This window comes from Podarcis liolepis (genome assembly GCF_965112155.1).
Source record: "Podarcis liolepis genome assembly, chromosome: 11".
Lineage (NCBI taxonomy): Eukaryota > Metazoa > Chordata > Lepidosauria > Squamata > Lacertidae > Podarcis > Podarcis liolepis.
Window position 1 is genome coordinate 57,209,460 of NC_139565.1, and position 22,158 is coordinate 57,231,617.

Sequence of the window (22,158 nt, forward strand, 5' to 3'; positions counted from 1 at the left end):
TACTTGACGTCTCCTCAAAGGCATGTTCAGCCCATTACAATTCCAGCTAAGGAATTGCAGGGCCATCTTGTTATTTTTCTGTTACTCCTCCAACCGCCCCAAGTTTTTGCTCTTCCTCTGATGGTGCTGAGTCAAGTCCGTACGATAAGTTGAGAATGTCTATTGCTCTCCTTTGTTCTGTAAGTGGGTCCACTGTTCCCTTCTGTAAATCCTCTTGATTTCTTTCCAGAAATCTTTCTTTGTCTTGTATAGTCCTTATTTTCACCTTCTTTCCCTTGTAGTCAAAAGACAATCCTTGTGGGAACTCCCACCTGAAAAGGATGGTATTCTTCTTCAGCAGATAGACCAAGTCCTTATAAAAAGCTCTCAGCTCCAAAATGTGTTTAGGAATATCTTTAAAGATCTGTATAGATGAGTTTTCAGTTTGCAAGGCCAGGGGTCCCTTTACTTTTACCTTTATCTGTAAGAGAATAAAGAAGTTATGTTTCAGAGCTTTCGTTCGTGTAATTCATACTCTGCTGACTTTGGTGCTCACAGCTCAAAGTTGTGGGTCCAATGCACTTAGACCTGCTCTCCTGAAGTAGAAGGTCTCTGGAAGTGACTTCATCTTGCCTGGCCCAGTCGGGGCGGAAGAGGTTTAGCCCAGTCGTTGGCACCGGCTCAAAGGCGAAGCTGACACTGCTTATGTTCTTAAATGATTTGTAGACATTCAGATTTTCCGCATTGTCCTGTTCCGCCTCCCCGTTCCCCCTCTCTCACCTCCTGCTGTTAGGATGACGCTTTGCTACGTGAGTGACCACTGGGCCCAGTATGCCAGCCAGGCCAAAGGCTACGGCTACGAGATGCACCCTTACTCTGTTGAGAAACTGCAGGTGGAATTTGACGAGCTCTTCCTGAGGGCTGTCCTCCAAGTCCTGAAAGCGAAAAGGTAGGAACTGAGGGGCTGTGCCGGGGGTGGGGGGGTGGGGGTGGCATTTGTGGCAGTTGGAGAAGCCTAGGCTGGATCTAGAAGAGAGCTGTGAAGTCAGGTGGGAACCCGATAGAAGGCCAGAACTCAAATCCTCAACCCGTGGAGGGAAATGGCTTTTATCAGAGCTTTTTAGCATGCAGTTAATTGCCAGGGTTAGGGTGATATGCATTTGCGGGAGAGATGCGCCGAAGCCGACAGAGTGAGTGGCTGGACCATTTGAGAATCCTCTCTGCCCTTGCAGTGAGGGTAGCTGCCCATGGACTGTCTCGCCAGAGTGGTGCATGCTCTGGTGATCTCCCGCTTCGACTACTGCAATGCGCTCTACGTGGGGCTACCTTTGAAGGTGACCCGGAAACTGCAATTAATCCAGAATGCAGCAGCTAGACTGGTGACTGGGAGTGGCCACCAAGACCACATAACACCGGTCTTGAAAGACCTACAGTCTTGAAAGTACGTTTCCGAGCACAATTCAAAGTGTTGGTGCTGATCTTTAAAGCCCTAAACGCCTTGGTCCAGTATATCTGAAGGAGCACCTCCCCATTGTTCTACCCGGACACTGAGGTCCAGCACCGAGGGCCTTCTGGCGGTTCCCTCACTGCGAAAAGTGAAGTTACAGGGAACCAGGCAGAGGGCCTTCTCGGTAGTGGTGCCGGCCTTGTGGAACGCCCTCCCACCAGATGTCAAAGAGAACAACAACTACCAGACTTTTAGAAGACATTGTTTAGGGAAGCTTTTAACATTTGATGAATTATTGTGTTTTAATATTTTGCTGGAAGCTGCCCAGAGTGGCTGGGGAAACCCAGCCAGATGGGCGTGGTATAAATAATAAATTATTATTATCAATCCTGTGCCCGAAACATTTCTGTTTGGTCTTCCCTTTCCCAACAGGCTAGGGGTCTGGCTCTTTATGTCCGAGATGCCGTATGGGACCCTGTCCTGCAACATGCTCTGGAAGCTTTTCTCCATCATGCACTGCGCAGAAAGCGAGAACCTGGAGAAGCTATGTGCCGCGGTGCAGTTGGCCGACTGCAAACGCAGACTCAATGGTAGCGTCTCACCCCCCCCCCCTTCTTCCTTTCTTTCTTTGGGTGTTTGCGTGCAGGATTTCAGCCAGGTATATTTGGATGCTCATCTGCCTGTGGTGTAAGTGTCAGGGTTGGTGTCCTGGGACCAAGTAAGTGGTCATGCTGGCAAGCACTGATTCCTTCTGAATCCATCACTGCGATGCAGCTCTCTGGCCATCTTCCTGTGATGGTGGCGGTGCAACGTTGGGGAATCTTTTTCGGCCTGAGAGCCATATTCCTTTCTGGGTAACCTTCTGAAGGCTGGTGGGTAGATCTGCTTTGGGGACAAATGGCTGGGCTTAGAAGAAGAGTTTGGATTTGATATCCCACTTTATCACTACCCTAAGGAGTCTCAAAACGGCTTACATTCTCCTTTTCCTTCCTCCCCCACAACAAACCCTCTTCTTCAGTGTATCTGAAGAAGTGTGCATGCACACGAAAGCTCATACCAAGAACTAACTTAGTTGGTCTTTAAGGTGCTACTGGAAGGAATTTTTTTATTCTGTGAGGTGAGTGAGGCTGAGAGACTTCAGAGAAGTGTGACTGGCCCAAGGTCACCCAGCAGCTGCATGTGGAGGAGCAGGGAATCGAACCCGGTTCACCAGATTACAAGTCCACCGCTCTTAACCACTACACCACATAGGCAGATGCCTTTTCTTTTTCTTTTTTTTACAGCCGTTTGTGTGCTTCCACTCCCAATGCTTTGACGCTAGGAACAGATCTGCCTGCCTCCACCCCAATCTAGCTGCTGTGTGCAGACTTGGTCATGCTGGGCAGCCGTTCAGGCCCCTTATCTATTTAGAACACAGCAGCGGCAGCCAATTTGGAAATAAACAACTATCTGACTTTTAGAAAACATCTGAAAGCTGTGTTGGGAAGTTTTTTTTATGTCTAACCATTTTTTATGTGCTGTAAGCTGCCCAGAGTGGCTGGAGAAACCCAGCCAGATGGGCAGAGTATAAATAAAATAATAATAGTAATAATAGTAATAATAGTAATAATCTATTTTAATAAATAACTATTTTATTTTTAAAAGACAGCTGAAGGCGGCCTTGTTTAGGGAAGCTTTTAATATTTGTTGAATTATTGTGTTTTAATATTTTGCTGGAAGCCGCCCAGAGTGGCTGGGAAACCCAGCCAGATGGCCGGGGTATAAATAAATTATTATTATTATTATTATTATTATTATTAATCATTATCCTCACCCTCCATATGATGCTGGACTCAAGCTCCCCTCTGCCCCAGACAGCAGACTCCATTTCTCAGGGGCAGTGGGTGTTGCGGTCAGACAATATCTGGAGCTTACCGCTGTGACGCAGAGTGGAATGACACGCCCATTAAAGGAGGACCTCCGATCTTTGCCCTTGAAATAAAACCAGCCCCCTCTTTTGCCACCGGCAGACTCAGCCCACCTGGAGAATTTTGAAAAGTATCTCCAGTCGATGAACGGCTCCGAGGAGATCTGCCTGCTGACGACGTTTGCCCAGATGGCTCAGGCGAAACGCGATGATGCTGACCAGGATTTTGTCAGAGTCATCGTGCTGGAAATCTATGAGGTGAGCCAGGAGCAGTTCGATAGGTGAGTGGGAGCTGCGGTGTTGGGCGGAAAGCTCCGACCCGGGAGTGGCTTCCGCACTGCAGCTGCGAGGCAGAGTTGCGAAGGAAGCAGCCTCGGGTTCGAATCTTGCCTCTGCTCCAAACTTGCTAAGAGATGGTTGTGTGTCTGCCTCCTTTTCCTGGTCCCGGCCAGCCATTCGCCTGTCGGAAGTTGAGCAAGGCTGTTTGCTGGGAAATGGCGTTTTGACTCCGTGCTAGCATTCGAGTGACAAAGGAAGTAAAAGGAGGTGGATAACAGTTAAGGATTTATTATGTTTGGAAAATTTATATAGAAAGGTTCATTGTTTTGTGTACATTCAATTGTAAAACATACGCGAAGGGACTTGACAGGAAGTCAAAATTGAAGAAAAGATTTTTTAAGATAAAAGGGGAAAGAATATTTATTTTCATTATTATCATCATTAATTTTTTCTTTTCTTTTTTCCCTGTATGTGTGTTGTATGGAATGGAATGTTTGGGAGGAAATAAGACGGTGAATAACAAATAAACAAAATATTGATGTATGTAATTTTTATTTCTCAATTACATTTTGTGGTAGTATGGTTGTAATGTTTTTTGTAACATAAAATCATCCAGTAAAAATTATTTTTTAAAAAAGAGAGAAATGGCGTTTTACCAGGGAAAGCCTCAGCGGCCGGCTAAAAATGAAATAAAAGCCACTGTATTTCTCCAGTCAAAATAAAAGAAATTCCTTCCAGTAGCACCTTAAAGACCAACTAAGTTAGTTCTTGGTATGAGCTTTCGTGTGCATGCACACTTCTTCAGATACACAGTGTACACCTGTGTATCTGAAGAAGTGTGCATGCACACGAAAGCTCATACCAAGAACTAACTTAGTTGGTCTTTAAGGTGCTACTGGAAGGAATTTCTTTTATTTCGACTATGGCAGACCAACACGGCTACCTATCTGTAACTGTATTTCTCCAGGTGTCTTACGTCAGCCTTTCCACCAGAGAGACTTTCTCAAAGGTCGGCCGGGAGCTCCTGGGCGCCATCACCGCTGTCCACACCAGCATGATCTCTGTTCTTCTGGATCGAGTCAAAGAGACCATTGAAAAGGTTGGCATGGTAAGAACCACGCCATGCTGTGCTGCAGCCTCTGCTGGGCACAATTGATGGAGAATGTCCTTTGGCCATGTGCAGACCACGACTTAAAATGCTCCCGCCAGAATTGTATGCCAGCCCTTTTGTTTTGTGTTTATTCTGGTTCGGAAGGGGAACGGCAAGGACCTTCGGCTTCACCTTCTGAATGATGGAATCCTCATTCACCCATACCCTGATATTTCACCGCCTGCCACCTCCCAAATGCACACCTTGCAGCTCTTACCTGGGTAAAGCCCTTTGTGGTTTGGGCCCTCATATCGACAGGACCGCTTCTCCTGCTATGCCCCGCAGAGGACCTTAAGGTCCACGAATAACCATAGTTTAGAGGTTCCAGGCCCTAAGGAAGTAAGACTATCCACCAGGGTCAGGGCCTTTTCAGTGATGGCTCCGACCTGGTGGAATGCTCTGTCCCATGAGACCAGGGCCCTTCAGGATTTAACCTCCTTCCATCGGGCCTGTAAGACAGAGCTATTCTGCCTGGCCTTTAATTTGAATTCAGCCTGATCTTTTATTTCCCTTCTCTTTCCCTCCCCCTCCCCTTTTATGAAGATCACCTGCTCTGAGACCCCACAGCTAATTCTCCCCTGGCCTCCTCGCTGGCCCAAGTAGGACCAATTTCAGCCAGCTAGCCCTGGGGATTATCTCATTGATTTTTGATTTTTGAATTTTATTGTTATTCATGTTTTCATACTGTATTTTAGGCTGCTTTTATAATTAAGTGTTTTAAATTTGTTGTTAGCCGCCCTGAGCCCGTTTTTTGAACCAGGAAGGGCGGGGTATAAACAAACAAACAAACAAACAATAGTTTTTGTTGTTGTTGTTGTTATTAATTTAAACAGTAGGGACTAGAAGCATGTTCTGAATCACAGAACATGCACAGGCTTGTTGGAGATAGGAGCTTGGAGGACCCAAGGGCCATAGAGCCCATACTGCTAATAAGAGTCACCTTAGAAGCCCATGAGCTGAGAGCCAAGGGGCAGATGGGGCCAGTGGCGTAGCGTGGGGGGTGCAGGGGGGGCCGGGCGCAACATCTGGGGGTTAGGGTTAGGGGGCGCAAATCACGGGTTAGGGGGCGCAAATTACTTGCCTTGCCCCGGGTGCTGACAACCCAAGCTACACCACTGGATGGGGCTCAGCAGCCCGGGAAAGTAGCCCATGTGGGAGAATCAAAACTCTCATCCTAAACCTTCGCTGCCTTGCAGGCTGCTAACACAGCAGTTTGACTTCACCCCCGGAGGTACACTCCATTGTCTCTTGAGATAGATGGATGCCAACAGAGGCTTGTGTAAACGGGTCCACGATTTCCATTCTGTTGCTTTATGAGCCTTTATTTTTGCAAGTTTACTCACTCCCAGCAGTGTTGAAAAAGACTTCACTGGACCTCTGAGATGGTCTTTTTATTATAATATTTTTATTTGTTTTCAATTACATTTAGGTGCCCCCCCACGTGCTAGAATGGATGGTTTTATGCTTTTTTTATTTCTGCGTTCCAAAATCTTATTAATTTCTATTACATTCCGGTCATCATAATCTCTTATACAACAACTGCAATACTAATAATTTCTATTTGTGTTGGCACATTAGATGCTGTATAAAGCTACAAGTGAGGCACTCAAACTATATCCTTAGTCTTCCTGTGTGTGGCAGTTATTCTGTCCGTGGTGTTTCTTCCTGTTCTTGTAAAATGTTATGTCTTATCTTTTCCCGGTTGTCGCTCTACTCCAGCATCTTCATCGGCATATCTGTCACCTTTTTCTTCTTAGGTTTCTCTTTATTTATTTAAAGAACTGCCCATGCACCTCTGGAAACCGTCTTCATCTGAGGTGGCCCTGATCCGCGACTGGCTTCTGAATCACAGCCTCACTGAAGTGGAGAACAAACTTGCCTGCATTATCCTGGAAGGGCTGAACTGGGGACTCGGTGAGCAGGTGCGTGTGGAGAAAGGAGGCTGCAGCTTTTTAATCAGTGAATCGAACAATGCATTCAAATTTCCGGTTATTTTTAATACCGGTACTTTGGGGTGTGTGTGGGGGGGGTGGGAACTGCAGGTGGCAGGCTCTATTTTTGAAGACACCCACCACTCCACAAACACACACACTTGTGCAGGAGTGAAAAGCTCCTTTAAACGGGCTTTTGCTACGTCGTAATGAGTGCATGAGCTGATTGCAAAGTAAAACACCGGTCTTGAAAGACCTACACTGGCTCCCAGTACGTTTCCGAGCACAATTCAAAGTGTTGGTGCTGACCTTTAAAGCCCTAAATGGCCTCGGTCCAGTATACCTGAAGGAGCATCTCCACCTCCATCGTTCTGCCCGGACACTGAGGTCCAGCGCCGAGGGCCTTCTGGCGGTTCCCTCATTGCGAGAAGTGAGGTTACAGGGAACCAGGCAGAGGGCCTTCTTGGTAGTGGCGCCCACCTTGTGGAACACCCTCCCACCAGATGTCAAAGAGAAAAATAACTACCGTATTTTTCGCTCTATAGGACGCACTTTTTCCCCTCAAAAAATGAAGGGGAAATGTGTGTGTGTCCTATGGAGCGAATGCAGGCTCCTTGGCTTAGCGGCGACGCGCCTGTCCTGGAAGCCGGAGGAGGAACAGAAGGGTCTCCTTCTGTTCCTTCTCCAGCTTCGCTGAAGGGCGCTGCGCCTTCTCCCTCTCTATGCAGCGCCTCTCCTGTGAAAGAGAGGCGCTGCGCAGAGAGAGAGAGAGAGAGAGAGAGAAGGCGCAGCGCCCCTTGAGCAACGCGCCTATCAAGCGAAGCCGGAGGAGGAACAGAAGGGACTCCTTCTGTTCCTTCTCCAGCTTTGCTGAAGGGCGCTGCGCCTTCTCCCTCTCTGCACAGCGCCTCTCCTGTGAAGGAGAGGTGCTGCGCAGAGAGAGAGAAGGCGTAGCGCCCCTTGAGTGACGCACCTGTCATGCGAAGCCGGAGGAGGAACAGAAGGGACTCCTTCTGTTCCTTCTCCAGCTTCGCTGAAGGGTGCTGCACCTTCTCCCTCTCTGCGCAGCACCTTTCCTGTGAAGGAGGGGCGCTGCACAGAGAGAGAGAAGGCGCAGCGCCCGTTCAGCGACGCATCTGTCCTGGCTTCTGCTTTAGCCCTGCGCAGCCTCTTCGGGCAGGGGGAGCCTTCATCCCGCTGCCCTGAAGAGGCTTGGCGCGGTTACCCCAGAAGCCAGAACAGCCACACGGTATCCCAGAAGCCAGATCCCTCTTGCTGTTCTGGCTTCTGGGGTTCAGAAATTTTTTTTCTTGTTTTCCGCCTCCCAAAACTAGGTGCGCCCTATGGTCCGGTGCGCCCTATGGTGCGAAAAATACGGTACCAAACTTTTAGAAGACATCTAAAGGCAGCCCTGTTTAGGGAAGCTTTTAATGTTTACTAGGTTATTGTATTTTAGTGTTTTGTTGGAAGCCGCCCAGAGTGGCTGGGGGGACCCAGCCAGATGGGCGGGGTATAATAACTTCTTCTTCTTCTTCTTCTTCTTCTTCTTCTTCTTCTTCTTCGTATTATTATAAAACCTGGTATTATTATAAAACCTGGCTTTTTGTGGAGATTTCATAGAGCCCTTTTCTACATGTGGGCTGCATTCTCTTATGGGCAATTTTGTGAGGCCAGTGGATGGGCGGGGACAGAGCGTAAATGGGCGGAGCAACAAATGCAAATTTTACCTCTCTGCAAAAGGCTAGTTTTTATCCACATTGCAAATGAGCAGCCCAAAGGCTTGGGTAAATGGATTTTTTTTTACCCTTGGCCTCTGAAAACAGACATAATAATAATAATTTATTATTTATACCCTGCCCATCTGGCTGGGCTTCCCCAGCCATTCTGGGTGGCTTCCAACAAAATATTAAAATACAGAGGCATGCCTCTGCAAGCCACCACTGTTTATTTGCCAGCATGCTGCCTTCTGGGTTGTTTTGCCTTCTCCCTGCTAGTGCAGAGAAGAAACAGGCCAGGGGCTGTTACTCCTCAAGAAACTCTGTCAGTAAGCCAAGAACAACCCTCAGTTCATTGGGACTGAGACAGACCGCAGTCCCTTGTTCAAACATACCTGCCCCAGGGACCACGGTTTACTGTGATGTGATGTGAGGGTTGTACATTTAAGGCCCGTGTCTTAAATGTCATTCATCGTCAGGGCGGCCTTCATCTCGACCCAGCGGTCCACTCTGAAGTTGCGCTCATGGTCTTAGAAGCTTACCAAAAGTACCTCTCTCAGAAACCGTACAGCGGGCTCATCTCTGAAAGCATCAAGCAGGTACGTCCTTCTTCCTTGAATGCTTCTTGTTAGCTTGGCTTTTTTGCACTGAAGTTTTTTTTTATTAAGTTTTCCAAAATTCACACATACATTTCAATACAGTGGAACCTCGGGTTGTGAATGTGCGGGAGGCACATTCGCAACCCTCAGCGCCGTGTCTGCGCATGCGCAAAGTTCTATTTAGTGCTTCTGTGCATGTGTGAGCGCCAAAACCCAGAAGTAACCCCTTCCGGTGCATCTGGGTTCAGCGCGGTGCGCAACCTGAAAATGCGTAACCTGAAGCGTCTGTAACCCGAGGTACCACTGTACATAATAAAAACTTTCCCCCAACTTCTCACCTGCTTTTCCATGGTGTTTCCATTTCTCACCCCCTGCTGCACCCTGCTTTCTATCTCTTGAACCTTAACAAAACTGCTGTAATCTTTAATCCCTTCTATTGCTCACAGTGTCAAATCCTTCTTGTGTGTTCATCATATAATAATACTTCTTTATACAATCCTGTTAGCTTTGGGGGAGGCAGCGACGAGCTGGGTTCCCGTAAACTGTTGCTTAAAAACTGCCCTGCGCTTCTGTTGGATGGAAGGTTGTGCCTAGTGGTGGGAGGAAAAAATCCTTAAATAAGAGACACGGGGGAATGATTAATGGACTTCAATGTCTGTACACTAATGCTCAAAGCATGGGAAATAAACAAGATGAGCTTGAGCAGTGTGACGCGGCAGCTAAAAAAGCCAATGCAATTCTGGGCTGCATCAATAGGAGTATAGCATCTAGATCAAGGGAAGTAATAGTGCCACTGTATTCTGCTCTGGTCAGACCTCACCTGGAGTACTGTGTCCAGTTCTGGGCACCACAATTCAAGAAGGACACTGACAAACTGGAACGTGTCCAGAGGAGGGCAACCAAAATGGTCAAAGGCCTGGAAACGATGCCTTATGAGGAACGGCTAAGGGAGCTGGGCATGTTTAGCCTGGAGAAGAGGAGGTTAAGGGGTGATATGATAGCCATGTTCAAATATATAAAAGGATGTCACATAGAGGAGGGAGAAAGGTTGTTTTCTGCTGCTCCAGAGAAGCGGACACGGAGCAATGGATCCAAACTACAAGAAAGAAGATTCCACCTAAACATTAGGAAGAACTTCCTGACAGTAAGAGCTGTTCGACAGTGGAATTTGCTGCCAAGGAGTGTGGTGGAGTCTCCTTCTTTGGAGGTCTTTAAGCAGAGGCTTGACAACCATATGTCAGGAGTGCTCTGATGGTGTTTCCTGCTTGGCAGGGGGTTGGACTCGGTGGCCCTTGTGGTCTCTTCCAACTCTATGATTCTATGATTCAGTTGTTGCCTCGGTCCCTCCCGTAAATGTAGATGAAGCCTGTGGCCAATGCAGATTTTGCTGGACTACAGTTCCCATCATTCCTGACCATCAGCGGTGCTGGTGTGCTGATGGGAGTTGGAGTCCATCAATCTTCAGGTTAAAGCAACACTAAGTAACTTTGTACTGCTTGAAGATGCTGTGTAGACAAACCGGAAGTCCCGTCTCTCTTACGGGACCGCCTCTCCTGATATGCCCCATGGAGGACCTTAAGGTCCATAAACAGCAATACCCTAGAGGTCTCTAAGGAAGTCAGATTAGCCTCAACCAGAGCCAGGGCCTTTTCAGCACTGGCTCCGGCCTGGTGGAACGCTCTGTCTCATGAGACCAGGGCCCTGCGAGATCTGATTTCTTTCTGTAGGGCCTGTAAGACAGAGTTGTTCCGCCTGGCCTTTGGCTTGGAATCAACTTGATCCCCTTCCCCTCTTTCTTTTTTCCTTTCTCTTTCTGTGATGGAGCTCCTATTTGGGGACTTCCGTGGCTTTTTTCTGGCCCACGTAGGACCAGTCTGGATAGTTGGCCTTGGTGAAGATTTGACATTTTCATCCCGCCAAAAGTTTTTGATTTGAGTTTCTACTGAAATGAGGCTGCATTTTAATGTTGTACATACTCTTGTTTCTAAGTTGTATTTTAGTCAATTGTTATTACCTGGTGTTAGCCGCCCTGAGCCCGGTCTTGGCTGGGGAGGGAGGGGTATAAATAAAATTTATTATTATTATTTATCATGGTCTAGGTCTCCTACCTGGCCAGCGTCGTCCGTTATGGAGAGACACCCGAAACCTCCTTCAACCAGTGGGCCTGGGGGCTGGTTTTGAGGCTGAAACTGCACGCCAACGACTACGGCATGCAGCAGGGCTGGCCTCCCGCTCCTGTCTCCTCTGCGGCGCTTGAGCTGGCGGAATCGCCCACCTTTCACCCACTGTTGAAGGCCGTCCGGTCGGGCCTCCCTATTGGCTGCTACCTGGCGTTGGCCATGACGACGGTGGGGCATAGGTGAGTGCCAGGAGAACTCTCCCTTGCCCTCTGTGTCCTCGGCAGTGCATTTCTGGGTTTACATGCATCCCCCACCCCAGGCCTGCAGCTCGTTCACAGTCAATCAGAAAGCATAGGGAAGGTAGTGCAATCATGGCTCACAGGAACCTGCTGAACCCCCCTGTAATGGTTCTAGGGGTTGCTCGTGTGTAAATCGGCGCCACACCTGGCTGGGTTGCCTGAGTGAACCCTTTCTGTCCGGACAGCCACGCGCCCGTGGCTGTCACAATCGCTGGCAGAATCCGTCAGTGGGCGTTTCTTGAACTTCTTCCAGCAAAGAAGCTCTTTGACGCCGAGTCTCCGCCTACTCTCCCTGCGCGGAAGCCTTCTGCGCAGGGTGGGTGTGGGCAGCGGAGGACCCGTGCTCTCCCCGCTGGTCCCCGGCGAGGAGTCATGGGGCCACCTCGCTGATTCCCCCATCTGCCCCCCTTCTCCACTGGTGCTACGCTGATTTCCTTCCCCAGAAGATGTGCTGCTTCTCTCCCTCCCGGGACGCTCTCCGGAATCCCTCTGCAGCCCTCCCTCTCCAGTTCCCTGACACCCCCCTCCCAAAAAACCCCTCAAGCTGACCTGCCCTTGCATCACAGGAACATAGGAAGTTGTCTTATACAGAGCCAGAACATTGGTCTGTATAACTGACTGACAATGGCTCTCCTAGGTTTCAGGGCGGGGTATAAATAATAAATTATTATTATTATGGGAATGGAACTTGGCATTTTCTTCAGGCAAATCAGGTTCTCTGCCGCTGAGCAATGGCCCTTCCCCTTGCTTATTTGTTTATTTATTAAACTTACCACAGCCATACCTCGGGTTGCGAACGTGATCCGTGCGGGAGGCACGTTTGCAACCCGCAGTGCCGTGTCTGCGCACGCGTGTGACGTGATTCGGCGCTTCTGTGCATGCGTGAACCTGTTCCGGTACTTCCAGGTTCGGCGCAGACCACAACCCAAAAACGCGCAACCCGCAGCGTTCGTAACTTGAGGTATGACTGTACAGTGGTACCTTGGTTTTTGAACAGAATGCGTTCCGGGAGCCCGTTCAACTCCCGGAACTGTTCGAAAAACGAAGCATGACTTCTGATTGTCTGCAGGAGTGTCCTGCAGCCAGTCGGAAGCCACAGAAGCCGCACCAGATGTTCAGCTTCTGAAAATCGTTCGAAAACCGGAACACTCACTTCCGGGTTTCGATCGTTCAGGAACCAATCTGTTCGGGAGCCGAGGTGTTCGGGATCCAGGGTACAACTTTAGTTGCTTGTCATGTGAAAGTCTCCAAGCAATGTCCAGTAAAGATAGATTTACAGCACATAATGGGGGGGGGGGAGGTGGCAGCTGCCCAGTGCATCTTCTCACCTGTCTCCCCATAATAGCTTTGAGGCAGGAATCCCCTCAGAAGAATCTGTGTCAGCTTCCTGGAAGCTGGCAGGCACAGGAGCAGATCACCCTTCTGCCTGTTAATACCGTTATCATTTTGTCCAATGACTAACATACGTTTTCCTCTTATCCTTCGATAGCGTCGAGAAGTTCTGTGCTGAAGGGATCTCACTCCTGGGCGTTTTGGTGCAGTCGCGGCATCTGAGAACAGTGGTTCACGTGCTGGATAAAGTCTTAGCGTTGTTCTACCCGTGCCAGTATTACCTGCTGAAGAACGAACAGTAAGTCCAAGACTGCCTGCCTTGCTTGTATCCCCCATCCATCCTTTCAAAATTCTGCTGTTATTGCGTCTCAAGGCAGCCCTGTATAGGAAAGTTTTTAATGTTTAATGTTTTATTATGTTTCTGAATATGCTGGGAAGAGTGGCTGGGACAACCCAGTCAGATGGACAGGGGTACAAATATTATTATTATTATTAATTAAATAGGGCAGGCTGGTTTTTGCAGCTCAGCCAGAGGGCCCTTTCTGAGAGTTGGTATATGTCAGGCATAGGCAAACTTGGCCCTCCAGATGTTTTTGGCCTACAACTCCCAGGATCCCTAGCTAGGAGGACCAGTGGTCAGGGATGATGGGAACTATAGTCCCAAAACATCTGGAGGGCTGAGTTTGCCTATGCCTGGTATATGTAGTGCACAGCATTTGAAATTAGCTGGGCATTTTGCAACTGGCAACTGGTCTTTTGCAACAGGATTGATATGTCCAGGTGCCACCTTTGGCGCCTAACATATCCCCCTGCCTGGCCTGCCTGTCTGGGTAATTAAGGGGACCTGCAGATTAGCGCAGCAGCAAAAGACATGCCTTTGTTTTTTTGCTGTTGCTGCTGCGCTGCCGGGCAAATCAGCTGTTTTGCGGGGTAGCGTGGTAGCAAAATGCATGTCTTTTGCTTCTGTGCTACCTTGCAGACCCCCTGAATCACCTGGCAGCAAAAAATTGAAAGAAAGAACTTTTTTTTTTACTGCTATCTGTCTTTAAAAAAGAAATCCCAGTTTATGTGCAAAAAATGGCGACTGGACATTCTGTTTTGGTACCCACCATCCAGATCCCAGCAGTCATATGGCTCCTAGCTTTTGTATCCTAGTTTGTAACAATGGTAGTGGGGCAACTGTACCTTTTCAGCCTAGCAACTAAATTGGCAACTTGTTTTTTGTCCTGTCCCGCCCCACCCAGGTTTCTGTCTTGCCTCTATCAGTTCCTTCAGCTGGACAGTGGCGTCCCCCAAGGAATGACCCAGCAAGTGACGCAGAAAGTCACTCAGCACTTAACTGGGACGAGTTACGGTGAAAACATCAAGCTGCTCAACTCCATGATTCAGGTCAGGCAAAAAGAGTCCATATATATAAAAAATCAGGATAAAGAATAAAGGATCAAATAGGGCCAAAACGGAGTATCCGGAGTGTGAATCAGATGTACGACTCAGTAGTGGTGACCAGGACAGGGCCCTGTTTCGGAGTAAACGCCTTCTTCAGCTGGTAATATCAAATAATATGTCAAGGTAGATTGAGGTGCTTCAATACCATAAATCATAAATATAATAAATTATATACATTCTACACTTAAACGTTGTATCCAAACTTACTATTACTTTAAAACCAGCGTACTTACATGTTATATTTAAATTTACTACTAGCTTCAAACTGTGATTCTTAGCAGAATATACACGTTTTTCATCTCAACTCTTGAGTAGGAATTATTCCTTAAATTGAAAGCTGTGGCCAGAGTTCTTGGTATATCTTTTTCAGTGCATTTTCAACAAGAACTCCAATTTCTTTAATGATTCAGGTCAGGATCTAGAAGCATGTCTTCTTCGACCGTGGACTCTTTTAAGGCTAGAAGGGAACCAAGGGACAAAGCACCCATCCCTTTGCTCCTAAAGATCAGCCTACACGGTGGAAGACTAGAATGTGCCACAAGACGACAGCAAGGAGTTATTGACAGTTTTGCCGCTTCCTTTAAACTGCTTAGAGGCTTTACAGCAATCAAGCAGCATATGAATTTTTGTTAAATAAAATAAGGACAGTTGCCCCATGTAAACGAATGTGCGTGTCCCCGCAAGCGTGGAATCTCAGAATCATCAAATTGTCAGGTTGGAAATGACCCAAAGGGTCCCTTATTCCAAACCCCATCTCTGACAGAAGATGTGTAGTATTGCAAGTGTATAATGCAGCTTTCTGAGAATCTTGGCTCTTCCTTCCTTTCCCAAATTAAGCTTATCTTAGGCTCGACAAGATAGGCTTGAGAGCTTGTAGATCCACATCTGCTGAAATTCCAGGAGTTCCAGGGATGACTGAATGAGAGCGACAGTGGTCGGGGTGAGGTTCAGGGTACATCAATGCAGCTAAAATGTCATGGCCCCGACCTCTGGAAGCAGCCAGGACTTTGATGCATGGAACAGAAGTCAGGACCAGCTTTGCAAGCAACATCAGACCACATAACACCGGTCTTGAAAGCCCTACACTGGCTCCCAGTATGTTTCCGAGCACAACAAAGTGTTGGTGCTGACTTTTAAAGCCCTAAATGGCCTCGGCTCAGTATACCTGAAGGAGCATCTCCACTCCCATCGTTCTGCCCAGACACTGAGGTCCAGCTCTGAGGGCCTTCTGGCGGTTCCCTCACTGCGAGAAGCCAAGTTACAGGGAACCAGGCAGACAGCCTTCTTGGTAGTGGCACCCTCCCTGTGGAACGCCCTCCCACCAGATGTCAAAGAGATAAACAACTACCAGACTTTTAGAAGACATCTGAAGGCAGCCCTCTTTAGGGAGGCTTTTAATGTTTGATGTATTGCGGTATTTTAATATTTTGATGGAAGCCGCCCAGAGTGGTTGGGGAAGCCCAGCCAGATGGGCGGGGTATAAGTAATAAATTATTATAATATATTATATTATTCTGGGTCCAGGCAGAGTCTCCAGTGCGGAGCCAGAACCGGCCAGCTGGAAGTGCCTTCAGCTGCCCCTTCCCCATCGAGGCCAATTCCCCTGAGGGACGGCCTTTGTCCATGCCAGGAGCCTCACTCTTTTCAGTGCTTGTGTTTGGCAAGCACTGCCAAAGAGGCAACAACGATGCTAGAGGCCTGCGCCACCTTTCAGCAAAGGCTTGAACAGCCTGGGAAGGGTTCTATGACCTCAGTAAATTGCCAGCTCGGAACTGTCCAACGTCCTGCGATGAGAGAGAGAGAGAGACTGGGAATCCTGATAGTAGATGATTCGGTCAAGGAAGCCAAGTTGCATGCAGCTGGGGGGCGTGGAGGCTTGTAGAATCGCCAAGCTGTTCTGGATTTCTGACCGTTTCTGAGGCCAACCCCAGGGAGATTCTGGAGAAACATCAGGAAGAATTTTCAGACAGCAACAGCTTTTCGGCACTGGGATGGGCTCCCTCAGAAGGTGGTGGACTCCTTCCTTGGAGGTTTTTAAGCAGAGGTTGGATGGCCATCTGTCAGAGATGCCTTTAAAGCCCTAAGCGGCCTCGGTCCGGTATACCTGAAGGAGCATCTCCACCCTCATCATTCTGCCCAGACACTGAGGTCCAGCGCCGAGGGCCTTCTGGCAGTTCCCTCATTGCAAGAAGTGAGGTTACACGGAACCAGGCAGAGGGCCTTCTCAGTAGTGGCACCCGCCCTGTGGAACGCCCTCCCACCAGATGTCAAAGAGAAGAACAACTACCAGACTTTTAGAAGCCATTCCCTGTTTAGGGAAGCTTTTAATGTTTAATAGGTTATTGTATTTTAATATTCTGTTGGAAGCATCCCAGAGTGGCTGGGGAAACCCAGCCAGATGGGCAGGGTATAAATAATAAATTAATATTATTGTTATTAGTGGAGATTCTTGCATTGCAATGGGTTGGACTACATGACCCTCGGGGTCCCTTCCGGCACTACAATTCTCTGACCACCCTGAGTCTCCCATCAGAAGAAACATGCAAAAATGGTGGGCAAAAGATACAGTGTCAGTGAGTTGGCTGTGCTGTGGATGAGTGAGAATCAGGCGCTGTTCTCTCTCTCTCTCTCTCTCTCTCTCTCTCTCTCTCGTGTGTGTGTGTGTGTGTGTGTACAGCCCATGCAATGAGCACCTCCATGCAAATACGGTTTTGACTGCTTTTCTGTCGCCTGCAGAAATCCGTCTCTAATGGTGGCAGCGTTTTATAATAAGGGCTGTTCTCACGCCTTGTTGCTGCCCTCCAGGTCTGTGGGTTCTCTCCGGCCCTTATTGCGATCTTATTTCATCCTTCCACCCTTTTTCTTGGCAGACTCACATTTTTATGAGCAGCCTTCCCAACGGAGTCGGGCCAGCGGCTGTGTTGGAGTTCTGGGTCCAGGCCCTCATCAGCCAGCCGCTGTGGCACAAGGAGAGAGCCATACTCTGCCTGATGGACCACTTGTGCCAAGCCGCTTTCCAGTTCAACCAAGAGGACTGTGTGCAGAAGTTGCTGTACCAGCAACACAAGGTATGGATGCTCCATCCCTCTTTCCCTCCTGGGTTAGCAGATGCTTTAACTAGCAGTGTCTGTTGGTGTTTTGCAACTTTGACCTGTTGCAGGACCTTAGCCAGACCTTAGCAGAGCATACACAGAGTTCCAGAAAGCAATCAGTTGCAGGCAGGATGGATGAAGCAGGAACAATCGCTGCTACTAGTAACTTGGTTGCTTTGATGTGTTTATTATTTACGGCAGACTCTACAAGTTACTACAGCGGTTTCTCTAGATACGAACGGGATCCGATCCGGAGCCCCGTTCGCATCTAGAAGCAAACGTAACTAGTGACGGCACGTCTGTGCACGCACGCATCGCTTTTCTCCGCTTCTGCGCATGACGTCATTTTGAACGTCTGCACATGCGCAAGCGGCGAAACCCGGAAGTAACACACTCCGTTACTTTCGGGTTGCTGCGGAGCACAACTCGAATGCGCTGAACCCGAAGCGCAGTCAATGCGAGGTACGACTGTATATACAAGAACAGAAACGTGGATCTTAACTAGCTCTCTCTTAACAAACGCCAAACGACTCTCAGAACATCACACTGACCGACAACACAGTCCAGTCAGTAAGGTCATAAATCATCATGCCCTTGTGAGACTTCAACCAATGGTAAAGCTGTTTCCAGGTTCCCAGATCTCCAGGCAGATAACTCTCTGCTCAGTCATCCTTGTCTGTCGGCCAACTCTTAATTGACTCTGTGAAGCTGCACAGAATAGCACGTAGTCAAAAATCACAACAGTGTCTGTCTCGAGAGACGATGGAGTGCACTTCCTGGGGTGACCATCCCCGGAGGTGCAAGCCTGGAGGTCCTGGGCTGCCCAGATGACAAGACCCTCCTCTCTAAGCCTTGCTGATGTGGTCCAAAGGAAAGCAGAACGTCTTTGGCACCAGCTTGGCTGCAGGAATTGCTGGATGGAGGCGTACAAGGCGCAATCCAACCATCTTGGGGATTCCACTCTAGATTTGTGTAGGGTTTTCTTCTCCTGAAGATATCCAGCAAGGCAGTGAAGGTTTAGGATCAGAGTTCTCTTTCTCCTTGATGGGCTTCCTTCCCAGGCTGATCACTCCCATCTGCCCCTCATATTTAAATAATGGCCAAGTAATGCAGAATGTGGGACGCGGGTGGCGCTGTGGGTTAAACCACTGAGCCTCTTGGGCTTGCCGATCAGAAGGTCGGCGGTTCGAATCCCCGCGACAGGGTGAGCTCCCGTTGCTCGGTCCCTGCTCCTGTCAACCTAGCAGCTCGAAAGCACGTCAAAGTGCAACTAGATAAATAGGTACCGCTCTGGCGGGAAGGTAAACGGCGTTTCCGTGTGCTGCTCTGGTTCGCCAGAAGCGGCTTGGTCATGCTGGCCACATGACCCGGAAGCTGTACGCTGGCTCCCTCGGCCAATAAAGCGAGATGAGTGCCGCAACCCCAGAGTCGGTCACGACTGGACCTAATGGTCAGGGGTCCCTTAACCTTTACCTTTAATGCAGAATGTGTTGGGATGCTGTGGTCACCTGTTCCCTGCTCTGGAAGTGGGTTGGACTTGTTGAGCTTTGGGATCCCTTCTAACACTTGGACTCTGCGATTCTTGGGTGTGTGGCTATTTAATTCATGAGCGTGGCCCTTCCTTCTTCCCATGACCTAATGCAGGCTTCCTATACCTTGGCCCTCCAGATGTTTTTGGCCTACAACTCCCATGATCCCTAGCTAGCAGGACCAGTGGTCAGGGATGATGGGAATTGCAGTCTCAAAATATCTGGAGGGCCGACGTTGAGGAAGCCTGACCTAATGTTTAGAAGAAATCACCACTCTTGGAAGCTGAACCTGTTGATTGCCACCCTCTGGAGGAACAGAGAACAGATTTGCTCTATTTTTGTGACAGCTCTTCAGATATTTGAAGATGGCGGTCCCCAGTGCTTCTTCCTCGTCTCTTCTCCAAGCTAAACTTGCACATCTTCTTTTACCCTTCCTACTAGGACACTCTCCAGACTCCTAAGCCTTGTTGCTGCCCTCTTCACACTAGAGTTTGGCTTCCCTGTGCTATATATTTCCTCAAACATTGTTATGTCAAATGCTGTTTGAAATGGTGTCCCCCTGACCTCTGATAACAGGCAAAAAGAGTATTCTTAAAGGCTGAAGATACTTCTATGGCTTAAATCCCATTGCCTTTCAGCCTAAATCTCTGGCCTGCAATGGCTCAAGGTCTTCTCACCTGGCCTTCTCTTTCTCACCCAACCTTCCCAGAATGCCTTGGGCTACCACTGTGACAAGGGGCTGCTCTCTTCCTTAGTCAGCTGGATCGTGGCCGGAAATGTCACGCCTTCCTTCATCGAGGGAAACGCAAATCCCGCGCAGGTAGGGAAGTGCCATAGAGTTGACGTCCTAGAATGGGCTTGGAGGGTGTTGCCCAGCCTTGCTCTCTCACTGGGAAGAAACAAAGATGGATTTGATTTAAATCAAATCAATTTAAATCACTAGTCAGTAAGACTTGATTTAAATCATTTTTCTTTTTTTACAGAAAGACTCATTCTTGCTGGCATAATCTTAATATTTGCAACCAGACAAAGGTTTCATTTTTGGAATAATAAATTTTCAGAGTAGTTTTTACAGTTATATAAAAAATCCCTGATTTGGTTATACTATTAGAAATACATAGACAGATAATTATGAAATTATTGTGAGGTTGAATAAGTTAGCTGTTTATAGTTGGAGAACTTTTCTGCTGTACTTTATTGGAAGGAGAAAAAATAATCATTTCCTTAATAACAATTTAAACAATTTATTTAACTAAAACAGTAACATTATGGCATATGTATCCATGTTTGTCAACTGATGTGGTTAAAATAATTTTAGAAAACCGAAAACTTAGACTTGGTTGTAGCACACATGAAAAACCTAAAACAAATCCTTATTCCTGATGAATAGCCTTTGGACTATAATGTAACTTAAATAGAAAACTATCTTTAGAAAGATTTTCCCCTGAAAGCATTTTATTTTAAAAATCCAATTTAAATCAAAAAAATCTGATTTAAATAGAAAAAAATCCATTTAAAAATATTTTTTTTAAAATAAAAAAAATTGATTTTTATCCTCCCTGGAAGAAACCATTTTGAGTTTTGATGGGCCTCCTGGGAGCAGAAGCTTCTCTTCCCTTGATAGCCTTTGCTTTTATTACTTTCAGGTCTGGTTTGCGTGGACCATTCTGAATACGGAGTCCATCTTCGAAGAGGATTCCCAGCTTCGCAGAGTCGTGGAAAAGGAGTTGGTGATCAGCAATTCGGCTCCTGATCAGGCTCTTAAGGTAGGACCAACATGTCTTCTCTAGGCGATGGATGCCTTCTCTGAAAAGGCACCCGATGTTAGGATATAGTTCCGTTCCACCTTTAGAACAGGCATGTGGAGTTTTTGTATGTCACATGTCTGTTTACTTCCAGCACAGTTTGCTGGGAACCTCCGTTGTATATAGCTTTTGCCTGTGTTGCTGTTTGCTTGGACATGAAGGGAAGCAGACATGTTTTTCCTTTGTCCTGATGCTGAATAAACTCTTGTAAATATGCTTAGATATGCCTCTGTCTGCTACTTCCGTTGCAAAGAGTTCTTATCTCTGCTAGCTTGCGTGCTTAGTTGCTAAAGGTCTCTGAGGCTTGAGTCGCAGTTTTGACGCTGTTCTGAGAACCGGAGTTTGCCCAGCTGCCGGTCGATGGGCTAGAGCCAGCTAGAGGCCTGCCAATTGCCCCCGTTTCCCCGGATGTATCCCAGCACCCAGAACAAGCTCGTGATGGGGAAAATTGACTTCACAGATATTGGCATAACCTATTTGGTGTTTCGCAGCTTTCTGACTAGTTGCAGGACCTTAGCCAGACCTAGGAGAGTACACGCAGAATCCACGGAAGCAATTGGCAACTTGGCTGCAGACAGGATAGATGAAGCAGGAACCAGGAACTTGTAGTTAGGTGTTTATTATATACAGTGGACTATTTACAGGAACAGAATACGGATCTTTAGCTAGCTCTCTCGGACACGACTCACAACTCCTATACTCACTGACACACTGAACCACTGAACTCTGAACTAACACATTCCAGTTAGTAGTCCATTAATTATCACTCCCTTGAGAGAGCTTGACCAATCAGGGAGTTGTCTCCATGTCTCTGTTATCACCAGGCAGACTTACTCCTTAAGATTGCCTTCTGGCTGTCTGCCAAACCTTAATTGACTCTGTGTGAGTAGCTGCACGTATACAGTTTCCCAACAACAGAAGGCGACACAACCAACTTTCTTTTCTGTCTGCAGAAAGCTCAGAGCCAGCTGAAGCTGCCCATCGTCCCATCTCTCCAGCGGCTGCTGATTTATCGTTGGGCTCATCAAGCCCTCGCTACCCCCGCCGACCACCCGCTGCTCCCGCTCATCTGGCAGAAATTCTTCCTCCTCTACCTCCACCGCCCGGGGCCGCAATATGGGTGAATTCACATCTGGAGGGTTTTTATTTAATTATCGCTATTTATTTCATTTCCATCTCGCTTCCCCACCAGGCCTCTCGAAACGATTTACCCTGTAATGACATAAGATAGAAGAACCGGCTAAAAACAATTGCACACACACAGAAACAATTTTAGGAAACAACTGCAAATATAAAGGCAATTTAAAGTGACAACATGGCATCAATTCAGATCCCAGGCAGATAACAGCTGGGATGAATGTTTTAGGAGGCTCATTGAAAGGGGAACACATTTTGCTTTTTGGTTATATGGGTTGCTGTGCATGCAAAAGGCTTTTGGCTGACTGTTAATCCCTGGCAGTCTCCCCAAGTGAAAGGGATCAGTTAGAGCAGGTGATAAAGAAAGGCGACCTTCGGCCTGAGACCCTGGG

The 22,158-nt window shown here is 47.8% G+C and overlaps 1 protein-coding gene across 1 annotated transcript in view; it reads left to right on the forward strand.

Moving 5' to 3' along the window:
- Positions 1-22,158, forward strand: part of EPG5 (ectopic P-granules 5 autophagy tethering factor) — an 82,807-nt gene that overhangs the window by 21,458 nt on the left and 39,191 nt on the right. Inside the window, exons 10-22 of the mRNA XM_083465650.1 lie at positions 773-928; positions 1,859-2,016; positions 3,436-3,590; positions 4,579-4,719; positions 6,519-6,683; positions 8,887-9,006; positions 11,106-11,365; positions 12,915-13,055; positions 14,002-14,146; positions 17,074-17,271; positions 19,534-19,644; positions 20,471-20,590; positions 21,583-21,749. Of these exons, the coding sequence (XP_083321776.1) occupies positions 773-928; positions 1,859-2,016; positions 3,436-3,590; positions 4,579-4,719; positions 6,519-6,683; positions 8,887-9,006; positions 11,106-11,365; positions 12,915-13,055; positions 14,002-14,146; positions 17,074-17,271; positions 19,534-19,644; positions 20,471-20,590; positions 21,583-21,749 (2,037 nt within the window). The remainder of the gene's footprint in view (positions 1-772; positions 929-1,858; positions 2,017-3,435; positions 3,591-4,578; positions 4,720-6,518; positions 6,684-8,886; positions 9,007-11,105; positions 11,366-12,914; positions 13,056-14,001; positions 14,147-17,073; positions 17,272-19,533; positions 19,645-20,470; positions 20,591-21,582; positions 21,750-22,158) is intronic.